Genomic DNA, 17,173 nt, shown 5'->3' with positions numbered 1-17,173 from the left:
GAATAGACAGCAGAAGCTCTGAGAGGGCAAGATGTTTGTCTGAGGTCGTCCGACAAGTGGGGAGGCTGGGCTGGGACTAGAACACAGGTCCCCTGACTCCTAAGCCTGTGCTCTTCCAACTCCAACCCAAATTCTCTTTCTGTGAGAGCCGCCTTGTTCAAGGGCAGTGGGGCAGCTGGGTCAAGAGCAGAGCCATGAGGTCACTCGGGGTTGCCTAACACACACCCTGCGCGATCCGCACCATTCGAATCTGCCTGTCCCCACCCTGTGCGTCTCCAGAGGACACTATTCCTCACCCACTTTAAAGGATCAAGGACTTGGTGCATCCTGTCTCTTTGTTCACATCTTAAAATAGAAATCCAGGGGGCGGGGTATGGCTTAACCCAAAGGAATGGATTGTTAATGGAGGCATCTCAGCAGGAGCAGGTGAAATGCTTCCATAGAGGGGATTTCCCTGCTTCTTTCTATGGCCTCTTGGGAGGCTATGGATCCCTGGGGAACATGAAAGGAAAGGCAGGAGGGAGCTACAGACTCAGCCACTAGGGTTGGCTGGTCACGCCGGGAGGGCTGGTGATAACCAGGTCAGGACACGGGGTTGATGGGAGAGGAAGGAAACTGCCTGCTGTTGGTGCCGCGTTTTCTTTCTTATTTCCCTGGTCTCAGGCCAAAGACAAAATTCCTCAGGGAAATGCAGACTCCGGGTCTGGGGTCGACTAGTGGATTTCTAGTATTAAGCCCTAGGAATGACCTCTTGTAACTGCCTTCTGCTCTCCTTCACCAGGGAGAGGGAGTCCTAGCTCCCCACCCACCTCCCTGGGGCTTCCAGAAGCACAGAAGTCATGGGCGCCAGAAGCAAATGGAGCAGAAAGTCGTCTTTTATTGCAAGGCCAACGAGGGAAGCAACCAAGCCCGGACTTGGGCATCCTGGGCGGGAGGCAGAATTCCCAGGGAGGGATAGGCCCGTGGGACAGGGGTCCGGACCTGCAGCTCTGGGACGTCACAGGTGCAGCAAGGACAGGCTCCACCTGGCTGGGAGAAAAGAGAACCGGAGAGGTGACTCAGCAGCTCAAAGCACTCAGAGGCAGTGGAGGGCAGGGTCACGTCCAGGTGACAGCCCCCTCCGGACTCAGTCACGGGCTCTGAGACCCTCAGTCTCTCCATGACCTCCCCGCAGCCTCTCTCTCACCCAGCTGGGGTCATCCCCCATTGCTCAGCCTTCCCTGTGCCCTCAGGGTCCCCTCTTCCTCCACTTGGTTCTCACCTCACTGGGGATCCAAGCAGGCCAGCCCACAAGCGCCCTTACAGCACTTCTTGGCCCCTGGGCACTGGGTGTCTCTCAGACAGCGGTTCGGGGGGTTCAACATGGCGCACTGGATCAGAATGTGGGGGCAGGAGCCAGGCTTAGTGGACACGGGAACTTTGGCTTTGACTGGATCTTGACCTCTAACCGGATCTTGTCCTTTGACCGGAACATGACCTTGCCCTTTAGGGGGAGCTGTTGAAAGAACAAATGTCATCACATGTAGACCTCATGCACCGGCTTCACTATCTGGTCTTTCCCCCCGCGGCCAGCTGCTGCTCACTGCAGTGTTTCCCAAACCGGCCTGAGGGCAGGCGGGGTCATCTGGGCTAGTAGGAGTCTATGCTCCAGGAAGGCTGTGCCCTGGGCTTTGGGGGAAGGATCTCTAGGATCATGGTTCCCTTGGGTGTCTGTCTCTCCCCCCAACCCTCCATGATAAGTCCTCTCAGGAGGAGAGGCCAGACTGGGGTGACTCCCAGAGGAGAAGGACACATGGTGCTCTTGAGGGAGGGGGAAGTGCCCGAGACGCCCACCAGGAGACCCGAGCTCCATCCCGGCTCTGAAGACTGACTGGACGATCAGTGTCCTTCCTTGTAAACGGGAGGGTCTTCACACCACATGACTTCTGAGGTCTCATCGGTGTGTAACCTCCTTCTAGAGGCTGATTACCCAGTTGCCTTCAGGGGGCAGACAGGCAGGGGCCAGACCCCACACCCAGGCCCAGCTTCCTGGGGCTTCTCACTTCACGGCACATTCTGCGCAGGTATCCACACTTAAGGCCACGACTACGTAGCAACGCGCCTTCCAGCAATCGTCCCGCTATCTCAGTCCTGGTGTGGAAAGCATTGCCCATGCTACTGGACCACTTCCTGCTCTCTCTCTGGATACAGCGGGAGCAGCCACAGACCAAAGTGTGCGATCTATGGGCATCTGGGTGGCTCAGTCGGTTAACTGACTGCCTTGGGCTCAGCTCAGGATCCAGTCCCAACATCCAGTCCCATATTGGGCTCCCTGCTCAGTGGGGAGTCTGCTTCTCCCTCAGCTCCTCCCCACTTTCCTGCTTGCTCACTCTCTCTCTCTCATTGTCTCAAATAAATAAATAAAAAGTTTTTTAAAAAATGTGAGATCCAGCCCTGCCCATGGCCTTCAGAGAGTGCTCCCTGGCAGGGCCCAACCCAGCCTCACCCAGGCCACTTGCCTACTCACCTCCACTGATGGCTGCCTGTGCCAGCAGGATCCCCAGGAAGAGGAACACTGCCAGGACCAAGAAGCTGCTGGGTCTCATGTTGTCTCAGGTGTGTGGCTAAGAGCTGAAGCTGACTTATTTTATACAGCCCAGCGTGGCCTGGTGCCAGGGGGATGGGTCTGTGGTTTTCTATGGGACAAGACCTACAGTTCCTAATTCTACCAGGAAGGATCCACCCCTGTCCTGGGAGGCAACTTGGGGCTGTCCCCAAGGATTGTTCACAGAGAAAAATGGCAGACACTGGGTTACATCATCTTTGGTAACCCCAAGAGCTGTCCCACTTTCTCACAGAGAAGCAGGATTGGCTGGTTGGTCCAGCGTTCCTGATTTCAAAGCTGGGCGTTCTCCCATTACTGTTCCCACAGGCCTACCCAGGCCTGCCCTAACAGTTCACCCCTCTCAGCATCAAGTTGGGCTTCGCGTTCATGTCCCTTGGCCCTGAGGAAAACTCTCGAAGACAAATTTGTCTTGAAAATCTATTGACACATGACTACAAGGGTCATCTCTGAGATGTACTGTTGGGGTCCGTGATCAAAGGAACGAGACTGAGACAAAGTGAAAGTTATGTGAAGCTTTATTCTATGCCAAGCATTAGAAGTCAGACTGACCGGCCAGGGCCGCCTCCAAAGAGAGCAACCCCCTCCCGATCTCACAGGCTGGTTTTACAGAGCATAACTGCAGACCCAAGGTATGTGGCTTCTATTGTTAAGGCGTTTACTCCCGGAATCGATACCCGGAAGCATACCAGGAACTATGGGGTGTTTATTCCCGGAATGAAGTCCGTTGATGTAAATAACAATATGGCTACCTGGGCAATATGGAGTTGCTCTAGCTAAGCAGGCCCTAATAGTTAAGCAGGTTTTAACATTAAATTGGCCCTAACATTCCCCCCCCCCCTTTTTTTTGGAGATTAGTCAATTCTTTGACTCTTCAGCCAGTTCTTGAGGGTGAAAACAGGCTGACCTGAGGTGTCGTTAACCTTGAGTGTTGTTCCATCCGCTGTTTTTCTGATGTTCTATTGGGCTGTTTTAGGCCAATGAGGTGTCCCCTGGCTGCTGCTGAGTAGGAACAGGGTTAAAAGTGACCAGGTTATGAAACCCTTTTGAGTCTCAGTTTCAGTCCACAGTTAGTGGGGTCCTCCAGCAGTGGCTCCCATTTCTGAGGGGTGTCCTTGTTTTCGGGGTGTCCTTTGTTTTCGTGACACGCATGAATCCAAGCCCTGATGCCTTCTACTTTTGCTGCCATGGGGGTGGTCAGGATGACCATGAATGGTCCCTTCCATCGGGGCTCCAAGTTTTCCACTCAGTGACGGTGTATCCAAACCAAGTCTCCAGGTTGGTAAGGATGAGGTTCTACCTCCATCTCCATCTCCGTGTAGGCAGCTCGGATCTCTGCATGGGCTCTTTTTAAGACAGACTGTCATGCCTGCAGTGACTGGAGTACAGACTGATCGGTCATTTCTGCTAGAGCAACCTCTTGTAGCCTTGGGCAGAGTGGAGGGGGGTCTCCTGAACATTATTCTAAATGGGGTAACCTTGTTAAAGTAGGGTGTACATCATGCCCTAAGGAGGGCGAAGGGAAGGAGATCCACCCATCCACCGTCAGTCTCCAGAATTAACTTTGTCAAGGTCTCTTTAAGAGTTCGGTTCATTCTCTCTACTTATCCGGAGCTCTGGGGTCGGTAGGCACAGTGTAGTTTCCAATTAGTGCCCATGGCCTTGGCCAATGCTTGTGAGACTGAACTCACAAATGCAGGGCTGTTGTCTGACCCAATTGCGAGAGGCAACCCAAACCTAGGAATTATTTCCTCTAGTAGCTTTTTGGCTACCATTCCTGCCGTTTCATGTTTGGCGGGAAAAGTCTCTACCCAGCCTGAAAAGGTATCCACAAAAACTAACATATACTTGTGTCCATACTTTCCTTGTTTCATCTCTGTAAAATCTATTTCCCAATAATTTCCTGGTTCCCTTTCTCTTTCTCTTTTCCCTCTTCCCATCCTAGTTCCTCCGCATTTACTGCCTGACATTGAGTGCATCTATCAACCACATCCTGAGCCATACGCCCTAACTTAGAAACCTGGAACTGTTTACCCACGAGCTCCTTAAGCTTGCGTGTCCCTAAATGAGTGCCCTGAGGTATTTGACTTACTAATTTTTTCCCCTAGTCTTCAAGGATGAATTAACTTTCCTGCCCTAGTTTTAGCCCAATCCCCTTCATAGTCTAATTTAGTCCATTTTTGTAAACATTTTAAACCTTCCTCTGAATAATCTGGCTTTTCTGGTAGGGCTGGAGCCGGGAGTGTAACCAGTTCTTGAGCCATTTCCCTGGCTGCTTGCTTTGCTGTTCGATCTGCTAATTGGTTTCCTTTTGAAACCAGATCAGTCCCCTTTTGGTGCCCAGGGCAATGCATAACGGCCACCTCTTTTGGGTCCCAAATAGCTTGGAGGAGAACCAATATTACTTTCCTGTTTTTAATTTCTTTTCCTTCTGCTGTTAATAGGCCCCTTTCTTTATAAATAGCCCTATGTATATGGAGAGTAGCAAAGGCGTACCTGCTGTACCTGCTGTCCCTATAGATGTTGGCGGGCTTACCCTTGGCCATCTGCAGTGCCTTGGTGAGTGCAATCAGCTCCGCTTTTTGCACCGAGGTTCCCTGTGTCAGGCCCACCTTCCAGAGCTCCTGTTCAGGAGAAACCACCGCAGCCCCTGCACACCTCTTTCCGTCGGTCATGTAGTTACTCCCATCTGTGAACAGAGTCATCTCTGCATCCGGGAGGGGAGTGTCTCTGAGGTCAGGCCTTATTCCTGTGATCTGGGTTAGGACCCCGTAGTCATGTGGGTGGTCAGCTAGCTTGTCTGGCAGCAACGTGGCTGGATTTAGCACCACCAGGGGCCTGAAAATCACTTTCGATTCATTGAGGAGGAGGGCTTAATATCCTGTCACTCGGGCGTTTGTTATCCACCAGTCTGGTGGGGTCTGGAGGAGACCTTCGATAGCGTGAGTAGTGGTCAAGATGAGATTTTGACCCAAAGTTAATTTACTTGCATCCTTGATCAGGAGGGCCGTGGCAGCAATTATGCGGAGGCAAGGGGGGAACCCAGCCGCTAGTGGATCTAGTTTTTTTGCTAAGATGGGCTACTGGCCTTTGCCAAGGCCCCAGAGTCTGAGCCAAAACCCCTTTGGCCACCCCTGCCTTTTCATCTACATACAAGTGGAAGGGCTTGGCAACATCTGGGATGGCCAATGCTGGGGCACTCAGTAAGGCTGTTTGTAATTCCTGAAATGCTCCTTCTGCCTCAGCTGTCCACTCTACCGTAGTGAGTCCTCCCTTAACCAGTTCGTAGAGGTGTCGGGCAATCTCCACAAACCACGGTATCCACAGTCTGCAGTAACCCACTGTCCCAAGAAACTCCCTCACTTGTCGGGACATGGTGGGGCGGGGCTATCAGTTGATCACCTGTTTCCTGGACTCAGACAGTGAACGCACTCCCTCGTGGAGATCAAAGCCTAAATAAGTGGTGTGGCTCAGACAGAGCTGTGCTTTCTTCGCTGACACCCGATACCCTTTTTCCTGCAGAGCCTGTAAGAGAGTTTTCGTCCCCCCCGCCCCACCCGCCCCACGAAAGCATGACTCATAGTCCTCAGCGGCTATTAGCAAGTCATCAACATACTGTAACAGAGTGACTCCTGGGTTGGAGGTTCTGTACTCACGCAAATCCTCGTGTAGGGTCTCGTCAAAGATGGTGGGTGAATTTTTGAATCCTTGGGGAAGTCTTGTCCAGGTGAGCTGGCCCTGGAACCCTTCCTGTATGTCAGACCACTCAAAAGCAAAGAGGGGTTGAGACTCCCTTGCCAAAGGTATGCAGAAAAATGCACCCTTGAGATCTAAGATGGTATACACAGTTCTTTTGGGGCCTAGGAGGGAGAGTAGGGTATAGGGGTTGGGCATGATCGGGTGGATATCTTCAACCCGTTTGTTAACTGCCCGCAAGTCCTGAACGGGTCGGTACTCCCCAGTTTCGGCCTTTTTGACGGGCAGTAAAGGTGTGTTCCATGGAGACTTGCAAGGAACTAGGATCCCGTCTCCTCAGAGGCGGTTAATGTGTTTTCTGATCCCTTCCTTTGCTTCCCAGGGGAGGGAGTACTGCCGGACTTGAACGCCGTAGCTGTTGCTTTTAACTGTACCACTATAGGAGGCCATCCCTTGGCCAGGCCAGGAGGCCTCCCTTCTGCCCAGACTTCGGGAAATTTAACATGTAGGGTTTGGAGAAGGCTTCCCTCCCTTATCTCCTCTGGTTTTGAGACTGGGTCGTAAAGGAGATGTTCATCTACTGCTGCCACAAGCACCTGTACAGTGGGTTGTCCCAAAGTCACAGTCATGTCTCCTTCCGAGAACTGAATGCCAGCCCGTAGACTGTGGAGGAGATCTCTTCCCATCAGGTTATACGGGGCATTAGGGAGGACCAAGAATCAATGTTTGACTACTCCTGAGGCCAAATTTAAAGTCCTTTCTGTTGTCCATTTCTGTCTTTCTGTGCCATTTGTCCCTTGTACCCAGACTTCCTCTCCAGATCGTTTTTCCTTAGGCTTTAGTAATGATGAAAATTGGGCTCCTGTGTCCACCAAAAAAATCAATTGATTTCCCCTCCACCTCAATTTTAACCCGAGGTTTGGGGAGGGGCTCCGAACCATGGCCCCTTCAGTCTTTGGTGACCAGCATTGCCGTTTTCTTCTTAGAGCACTCTCCGGCCCAGTGTCCTTTTTCCTTGCAGTAAGCACACTGATCTGAATCTAAGCCTTCCTACCTGCTTTCTCTGTGTTTAGACTTTTTTTTTCCAATGACCATCTCCTAACTGCCTTTTTCTTTTCCACTAACCTTTTTTTCCCTGTCTCCTTCCCGCCTCATGTAATGCCAAAACTTTAACTATTTTTTAGTCTGTTTTTCATCTTCTTGTGTATCCCTGTTGTTAAAGACCTCTTCTGCTATTCCCACTAACTCAGTCAGATTCTTCCCTTCAAATCCTTCAATTTTCTGAAGTTTCTTCCTTATATCTGGGCAAGATATAAGGCAAGATTTACTGCGCTCTGATTTTAACATTTACTTGAGTGGATCACCAATATAGATTTGCCATGACACAGGGCTTTAGTCTTCCTTCCTTAAATACTATGCCTCATTTGAACAGAAACATTTTACAGGAAAAGATTTATTAGTCTTTTTTTTTTCTTCTTGTGAATAAATCCATCAAAACTGATCTAATATGGTCAAACTTTTAACATATTTCATTGTTTCCTTTCAAACCTATAAACCAAGGCAAATAAAAGTCACTTTCCCCAAGCCTTCGATGACTTACTATATACCCTCAAGTTTAGTTTTTATTATCTCCTTTCATGTTCTGGTGCAACCAGATATTTTTACTTTAAGACAAAACTATTTACTCTCTTAGGCCCTCTTTTTTTGTGTGTACAGTTTTTTTAAACTTACTATCAGTCAACTGCCTTTCCTCTGGTTTTTCAGACAACATTAAAACTTTTAATAAAAACCTTACGGCATTTTTATTTTGGTAGTCCATCCTGAACATACCTAAAAAAATTTTTTTTCTGGAAATTTCCCTCACAAACTTTTTGCAACTTTCTTTTGTATCCAGGTTTTGTCCCAAGCCATTTCCTTTCAAACAACCATCTCACTTAGGACAAAATTACCTTTTCTTTTACAAAATGTATTCCCATTCCTTATCTTTCTTATGTATCTCCTACTTTTTTACATATTGGGTTATTTCCCTTACTTCCATCAGTCTTAGTTACAGTTAGCAGAATTTTCTATTCTTAGAAACACTTCAATCTCTAGTGATGGTTAAGTATTAACCAATTGTGAACAGTTACAATGGAATTGCAGTAAGAAGTCAAAAACATAAACCTACATCAAGTACTCAATGCTTTAGCATTTTATCTCATTTGGTTAAGACCTAGATGTCCATAATTTAATTCCATTTGTCATCCAACCAAAACTTTAAAATGTCAGGTTACCAAAGACTTTGAAAGGTACTTTAACAATTACCCATTAGAACTTTGAGACAGACAGTTAACCATCAGTTCAGTTATTTCTTTGCTAACAGATTTTAACAAATAGGATGAGCTTATTTGACCCTCAGTAAACTTTGATTGAAGTTTCAGATTTACTGCTCTAACTTTAAAGACATGTGTATCTTAATTAAACCAACAAACTTAACTTAGTTCAAATACCAATTTACATTTCACCTGGACCCACTCCACTTTTAATGTTTACCTGAGACACAGGTGGCAAGATCTGGAGTGGGGGGTATTAGGTCCAGGGGCTGCTCTTCTTGCTCCCTGACAGTGAAGAGGGGAGGAGCCATGGTGCAGGAAGCACCGAGGATGGTATAGAGGCCAGTTACACAGGCCATACCCAAGTTGGTGCAGAAACAGAAGGGGGAGTGCTGCCAGAAGGCAGAGAAAGGATTCCCAGTTTTAGAGAGTTTTCCTGGGTAAACCTTGTCACCCAACTGGGTGGTTTTACCTTGAAAATCCTTAAAATGCTGGAGAACAAGACTTAGGGGTGTCATGGGTCCCCTACTCTCCGCTTGCCCCATTTCTTCAAACATAACAAACAACACAACAGACAACAAAAAGACAAGACAACAACAACTGCAGACCAGACCCAGCAGCCCTTCCTCAACAGGATACAACCTGCTGCTGGTGGGGATTTTCTTGGTCCCCTGACCACCTAGGAGGACTCGAACCCCCTGGCAGGTCCCCTGACCACCTAGGAGGATTCGAACCCCCTGGCATCCCAGTGGAGGGATGGGGCATCCCCGCATCCACTCCAGCCCTGGGGAGCAATGCTGCATCCAGCTTCTCCCCAGTGGGCTATACCCTGGAGCTCCGCAACCAGACAGACAGACCAGATCCTGCAAGATAAAATCTCGAGATCTTACCTCCAGAGGCTTTTCCCAGAAATTCTGATGTTCTCATCCTTTAATCCCGGGCTAGCCCCCAGAATGTTGGGGTTTGTTATCAAAGGAACGAGACTGAGACAAAGTGAATGCTATGCAAAGCCTTATTCTATGCCAAGCATTAGAAGCTAGACTAACTGGCCAGGGGAACAAGACTGAGACAAAGTGAAAGTTATGTGAAGCTTTATTCTATGCCAAGCATTAGAAGTCAGACTGACTGGCCAGTGCCACCTCCAAAGAGAGGGACCCCCTCCTGATCTCATAGGCTGGTTTTATAGGGCATAACCGCAGACCCAAGGTATGTGGCTTCTATTGTTAAAGCGTTAACTCCGGAATCGATACCCGGAACCATACCAGGAACTACGGGGGTGTTTATTCCCGGAATGAAGTCAGTGGATGTAAACAACAATATAGCTACCTAGGCAATATGGAGTTGCTCTGGCTAAGCAGGCCCTAATAGTTAAACAGGTTTTAACATTAAATTTGCCCTAACAGTACCACCTAAGTAATCGGGAAGGTGGGATTCTAGACCTTACATAACAACACTGATTAAAATAATGCTGGAGAAAAATTCAAGTCTCAAGATAAAATATTTTTAATTATAGGCTTGTGTATAAGGTTCAAATCTAAGGAACACTAACAGATTGCTTAGAAATGCTTATATATGTGGTACAGCTCATGTACTTGGGTGGAGGAAAATGATGAAGCCATCAGCATGAAATCTAGGATAGCTGTTAACTTTGGAACAGAGGCAAGAAACATTTTGGATGGGTGAGAAGGACTCGGGTTGGTTTAAGTTTTTAGTTCTTGGTAACATTCTAGTACTTGGGTTGATTGGTGATTTCCTTTGGGGTGTGTGTGTGTGTGTGTGTGTGTATTTCCAAGGCTGCAGGGCAAGTCATTTATGAATGACCTTCACTTTCCAGAAACACAAACTGCTGCTCTCTTGGGTGGTTTTCAGCCTTTCATTGTTACAAAGTAGCCCCATGTGACTTTTTGCATTAACTTGTAAGCTAGAGTCCCAGAAGTAGGTTTGCTGGTACAAAGATTAAAGGCATTTGAAATTTTTTTCCAGCTTATTATGGTATGATTGACAAATGAATTATATATATATATATATATATATATATATATATATATTAATGTGTACATATATGTAATGTGTACATATATATAAATATTATATATTTAATGTGTACAATATGATGTTTTACTATAAATGTATAAATGCACATTATGAAAAGATGGCTACCATCAAGTTAATAAACATATCCATCAACTCATATAGTTAGCATCTTTCAAATGCTTTTGAAATTTTTGTACTCTTGTCTTATGTCCCTTCAAGGGGGTTATACAATTTTGTATCCACACAAGCAGTGGATGAAAGCACTTGTGTGCATCCAGGCTCTGGTACAGACAGTGTGTATAATTTGGGGGTTTTTATCAATCTGATAGGTGGGAAGTCATGCCTCGCTGATGTTTTTAGTTAGCATTTCTCTCATTTTCATTTTTGCATATTTTAGAAGCCACTTACATTTCTTTTTCTTTTTTTTTTTTAAGATTTTATTTATTTATTTGACAGAAATCACAAGTAGGCAGAGAAGCAGGCAGAGAGAGAGGAGGAAGCAGGCTCCCTGCTGAGCAGAGAGCCTGATGGGGGCTCGATCCCAGGACCCTGGGATCATGACCTGAGCCGAAGGCAGAGGCTTTAACCCACTGAACCGCCCAGGTGCCCCTACATTTCTTTTCCTGAAGGCTTCTTTTCCTTTGCCCACTTTTTAACAGATTTATCAGCCTTTTCCTTCTTAATTTTTAAGGACTCTTCATATATTATGGAGAAAGGTCCTTTGTGGTATGGTTAGCAAATAAAAAATTATACGTCATTCTAAGATCTGCTCAGAACAGCTCGGGATAGCCTCCTTTTCTCATCTTATTGGACATTACCTCCTATTTTTTGGCTACTTTGCACATAGTGAGGGCATGGTTTTAATATGGTTATATTAAACAAATCTGACTGTATTTTATTCAGAAGGCTGCACATCCTATTAATACAGGGTCACTGAAGAGTTGATGGGGGGATAAAGGTTAAGAAGATACAGGGGAAAAAGGCAAATAAGAAGAAACAAAAAAGTATTGCTTCTCCAAAAAGCTTATCATGTCTGGTGTGATCCTGTTATATTTATAAATATATTAGGAAAATAATGAATATCACTAAATCTCTGTGTACTGAATTCTAGAAATATTCATGAAATCTTACCAATAGGAAAACAAGTTAGAGGATAATACATGTGCTTGGTAATACTTCAGTAGAAACACATAAAAGTGCTATAAATGCCTTTATTTATGTAGGAAAGAGGAGAAAGGTATGAAAGAGTACACACTATGCTCTTAACGTTGCTTTCGTCACGGTGATGGGAATGGGGAAAAAAACAGATGAGTAGGTTTTCCTTTACATGTACTAGTTTCTAATTTTTTCACTTGTCACAACAAAAAGTCACTATTATGATTGAAATATCAAGGAAAATTATAATCAGTAACTAGACAACAGAACTCAAGGAATCGTATGAATGAAGAAAACAGTTATAATATTGTATATTGCATATACAGGTATATTGTATATTGTATATTTAGGTATAATTGACAGTTATACCTAAATAAACAATGAGATATATGTAACCAGTAGTCTCAGTGTTGAGAAGGAATGCTTAAAATAGAAGTGTCATAAACGGGGCGCCCAGGTGACTCAGTGGGTTAAAGCCTCTGCCTTCGGCTCAGGTCATGATTTCAGGGTCCTGGGATCGAGCACCGCTTCCTCCTCTTTCTCTGCCTGCTTCTCTGCCTACTTGTGATCTCCATCTGTCAAATAAATAAATAAAATCTTAAAAAAAAAGAAGTGTCATAATGTAAAAATGTAATAGTGTGTGTCAGGTATAACTCAGATGTTGTTGAAAGAAATCACTCTAGGTAGTTCAAGCAGAAAAAGAATCCAGCTATTGTATGAACACATGTGATTGTAGGAACTCGAATCCCATCTGCAGTCTGGATGTGGAAGAGTCTGGGACAGGCAGTCGCTGGGTTGCCAGCCGCCGCAGGAAGACATGCTGGGAGCAAGTGAATTCACGTTGATGAAGAAACTGCACAGAGCACGTGGCCGCCTACTCTTTTCACGCCACTGTTCACGCCCCCTGATCCATCCCCTACGTACACTTCCAAACATCAGCAAATATTCACCTCCCAGGAGGAAAGTGCCCACCTTGAGCAGGTCTGAGAACAAGAAAGGTAGAACACAAGTGCTGGAAGGGGCAGAGAGAAAATAAATAAGAAAATGCACAAAGGAGAAGGGAGAGGTGTATTCAGGAAAGAAGTTATCATCTTAAAATGCTGCAGCATATCTCTCTGGCCATGGCTCATGGGAGGAGCCCTCTTGTTTCAGAGGAGTACCTAAGAATCAGGAAAAGTCCACGTATAGGAGGAACTACCCATTACTGTAGTAACAGAGGAGGGAGCCATTGAGCTAAGAAAGTAAGAAACCCATTCTAACGTCCCACCCCTCCTCCTCAGGTAAGATACTCCCTTCAAGAGCTGGTCCGTGAAAATCTACTGATTTTAAAATAAGGAAGAAATGCAAAAATCACATGAGCCATACAAAAATACTATTTTTTTAAAAGCAGAAATGAGTAACAATGCTTAAAAACATCTAAAGCAGGATTTTTAAAATCTTCAGTAAAATGTCACCACAAACCTGAGAAAAAAATGGATATTCTAAAATGAATGTCTAAAATCACTGAAGTCAATTGAAACCATAAGAACCACCATAAAGCAGAAATAAAGAAATTCAAAGAAGAAATAGCAAGATAACAGGAAGATGCGAAGTGAAATCTGATAGAGCTCAGGGGAGAAATGGAAGACAAGGACAAAAACATCCCAGAAATAAAGACCAAGTAAGGACAAAAGGAAAGAAAATATGAGAAGCAAAAAACCACAAACTAAAAATGAAAAATAGCTTTAAAATGATTTCGGAGAAAGTTTTCAGCATAAAAAGTCAATGGAGATGCAATAGACACATAAATCAAGTTGCACAAAGAAGAAAACCAAAACACACAAGCAAAAGAAGAAAACCAAAAGAGCAAAATAAAAGAATTGTTTAAAACCCTAATCAAGGAAAATATTGGAAGCTGACACCATGGTAAACACCAAACACATGTGAATAAAATTTGGGGCTGTAAAGATAGACACAGAAGCTTCCAGGAAGTCAACTCCCCTCAAAAAAACAAAAACAAAAACAAAATTGGAAGAAAAAATCAGATGGAATGAAAGCTGGAAAACAGCAGAGCAAAACTTAAAGTCACTCAAGAAAAGAAAGTACACACTGATGATTTTTTTTTTTTTTTGCACAACTAATTTGTCCTGGAAGTAAAAAGACTACAGGAATCAGGGGTACCTGTGTGGCTCAGTGGGTTAAGCCTCTGCCTTCTGCTCAGGTCATGCTCCCAGGGTCCTGGGATCGAGCCCCACATCGGGCTCCCTGCTCAGCAGGGAGCCTGCTTCCTCCTCTCTCTCTGCCTTCCTCTCTGCCTACTTGTGATCTCTGTCTGTCAGATAAATAAATAAAATCTTTAAAAAAAAAAACTACAGGAATGCAAGAATTCAAGTGTTCTTGTTCCCAAAAGATTTCCTGAGCAGTTTCTAAGGGACAAGATATACCCAACCCAGAAGATCTGTGGGCATTACTAAAATGACGACTGTTGAGCACTGGGCGTTTTAACTGTGGGGGGAAAAAAAAGACAAAGTAGTAGCAAATGGTAGGTAAATATGCCATGCTGTGAAAAAGTAGAAATAGATCAAATAGATCATCAAATAGAAGGATGAAGGGGAAGGAAGTTGGATAAGAGAGTAAGCTCACTGATTGCTATGTGTATATAATAGTTTCAAGTCAAAGGATATTTAAAGCAATAAGCTTCAACAGAACTAAGCACTTTTGTGCATCAATGGACACTACCAAGACAGTGAGAAGACCACCTGCAGAATGGGGGGGGGAGATTTGCAAGTCAGGTGTCTGATAAGGGCCTAGAATCCAGCACATATAAAGGACACATACAATTCAACAATATCAAGATAAACAACCCAATTTTAAAATGGGCCAAGTCCTTGAATAGACTTCTCTCTAAAGAAGATACACAAAAAGGGGCATCTGGGTGGCACAGTGGGTTAAGCCTCTGCCTTCAGCTCAGGTCATGATCTCAGGGTCCTGGGATCGAGCCCCTCATCGGGCTCTCTGCTCAGCAGGGAGCCTGCTTCCCCCTTTCTCTCTCTCTCTGCCTGCCTCTCTGCCTACTTGTGATTTCTCTCTCTCTCTCTGTCAAATAAAAAAAAAAAAAGAAGAAGATACACAAAAAGCCGGTGAGCCCATGAAAATATACTCAACATCATTAGCCAATGCGAAAAGGCAAACCCAAATCACAAGATACCACTTCAAACACCTTAGTGTGACTATTCAGTTTTTTATCTTAATGGAAAAAGACAAGTGTTGGCGACGAGGTGGAGCAGTTGGAGCCCTTGTACTCCAGGCGAGAATACAATGGTGTGGCATGAACAGTCCCAGAGGTCTGAGAGGTAACCTTGGACCTGGCCGACCACAGCGGTTCATCTGCTACGTGAGAGCGCTCTGGGAGGACTGGCGGAGGTGGCTGTTCTCTCTAAGGCACAGGAACGAACACAGGGAGTTGAGGACACTGAAGTCTTCACGCTGGCCCTTGAACATCTGGAAATCCATCCTCCACATCTGCAGGCAGGTCCCCACCGGGTACACCCACTCTCACCTGACCTCCTCTCTGCCGGTCCTGCCACCTCACCAGACACATGCTGAGTCCCACTCTGAGGTCCCCTTCCCTCCCTTCTCTAGGGACTCCCAGTGCCCAAGGAAGCCCCAGAAATAGCAGGAAAGTCATGCTGCACCTGCCACTGGGCGGCCCCTGCTCTCCCCTGTTAAAGGCCGAGATTGAATCTCCATGGGCCTCCATCCCCTGATTACACAGAAACCTCTTCGGGTGGTCTCTTTTGAGAAATAAATGAGAAGGTGAGACCCTGTCCCTGACACCTTAGAGTCATTCAATAGAGTGAGCAGTCTCCCCAGATACCTATATCTTGGGGGCAGGACAGACTTGGGGGGTGACGGGAGCCTAAAGCAGGGAAGAGGCTTCCTAGACAGACTTGGATGTCTGCCGTCTATGCACAGTCCCACGCTCTGTTCATGCTGTAGAGAAAACACTGGCCCGGAAGTTAGTTCTAGTCTCAGCTTCGCCCCCAACTTGCTGGGTGACCTCAGGCAAATAGCTTTCCCTCTCTGAGCCTCAGTTTTTGTTTTTTTCTTCATCGAACTTGAGGCAACACGGGTCTTTATGGGGTCGGAATACATGAACTCTTCCACTAAGAATAAAATTAACTCCTTTTGAGAAAAAATTAATGAGAAAGAAATTATACCTGAGTAACGTCTACCCCCCCCCCCCAGTTTTAATGAAAAATAGCTGATATACATCACTATGTAAGTTTCAGGTACACAGCATAGTGGTCTGATTCTCATCTATTGTGGAAAGATCACCACTGTTGATTTAGTTGATATCCACCTTCTCCGACAGAGTAAAGAGGAAAACATTTCTCCTCGTGATGGGGACTCTTAGGATCTGCTCTACTTACAACCTCCCTGTGCGTCACACACAGTGTTAGCTGTGGTCCTCGAGCTCCATTCCATCCCTGGTGCTTATTTCTTTGTAACTGGAAGTTTGCACCTTTGGACACCCTTCCTCCAATTCTCCTTCTCCCCACCCCCACCTCTGGGATCCATAAGTCTGATCTCTTTTTCTCTGAGTTTGGGAGGGTTGTTCGTTTTTTAGGTTTTACACGGAAGTGAATGTAAGTGTTCGTGTTTTTCTGAAGCTAACTTTTAAAAATTTAACTTTTGGGCGGTTGGCTTCCTGCTGTGGGTGGAGATGGGAAGCAGAGGTGGAAGGCTGGGGTTGGGCAAGCAAAGAACCCCATGCCTCTCCCTGCCCCTGCAGGAAGACACAAGTCTTGGTCTGGCTTCTTTCCCTATTCTCTGGGGATAGAGGAAAAAAATGTGGGCTGGGCTGGGGAAGAACCTTGACACCAGGGCAGCTTAGAGTCTAGGCCAGGACCAGTGCCTGACCTTCAGGCCTGGCCAAAAAAAAGTTAGCGTAAGTCGTGACCATGACTCATTTTTAAACATTTTCTGTCTCGGGCTCAGTACCAAACACTGTACATACACTATCTCATTTTCCCGTTAGCAGCCCCTAGGGGGCGCTTCTTATTTTCCCCATTCTGCAAACACACAGCTTAGACTTCAAGAGGTTAAAGGATTATAACTTCTCTGGGTAAATAAATTGGATTAACTCATATCATTAAACACTACCAAGAACTAGTTAGAAAATAGCAAAAAAAAAAAAGTTCCTATTCAACATTATCAAAATCTATGAAATACCTACAAATAAACTCATCTAGAAATGTGCAGAAATTTTCTGGGGGAAAAAATCTACAAAACTTTACTACGTGACATTAAAAAAAAAGATCTAGATACATTCTTTGAAATTTTCCATAACAAAAGAAATTTTTTTAAACATATGCTCTTCCCAAAACATGAA

The 17,173-nt window shown here is 45.6% G+C and overlaps 1 protein-coding gene across 1 annotated transcript; it reads right to left on the bottom strand.

Moving 5' to 3' along the window:
* Positions 1-1,262: 1,262 nt before the first annotated feature.
* On the bottom strand, positions 1,263-2,585 carry PI3 (peptidase inhibitor 3). Its single transcript, XM_045980318.1, has 2 exons — positions 2,507-2,585; positions 1,263-1,495 (listed from the first exon to the last, which is right to left on the bottom strand). The coding sequence occupies exons 1-2, from the start codon at positions 2,583-2,585 to the stop codon at positions 1,263-1,265; spliced, it is 312 nt and encodes a 103-aa protein (XP_045836274.1).
* Between the last annotated feature and the right edge of the window lie 14,588 nt (positions 2,586-17,173).

This window comes from Meles meles, chromosome 16 (genome assembly GCF_922984935.1).
Source record: "Meles meles chromosome 16, mMelMel3.1 paternal haplotype, whole genome shotgun sequence".
NCBI classification, from domain to species: Eukaryota; Metazoa; Chordata; class Mammalia; order Carnivora; family Mustelidae; genus Meles; species Meles meles.
The sequence above is the reverse complement of the archived record's forward strand: the minus strand, read 5'-3'. Positions and strand labels throughout refer to the sequence as shown.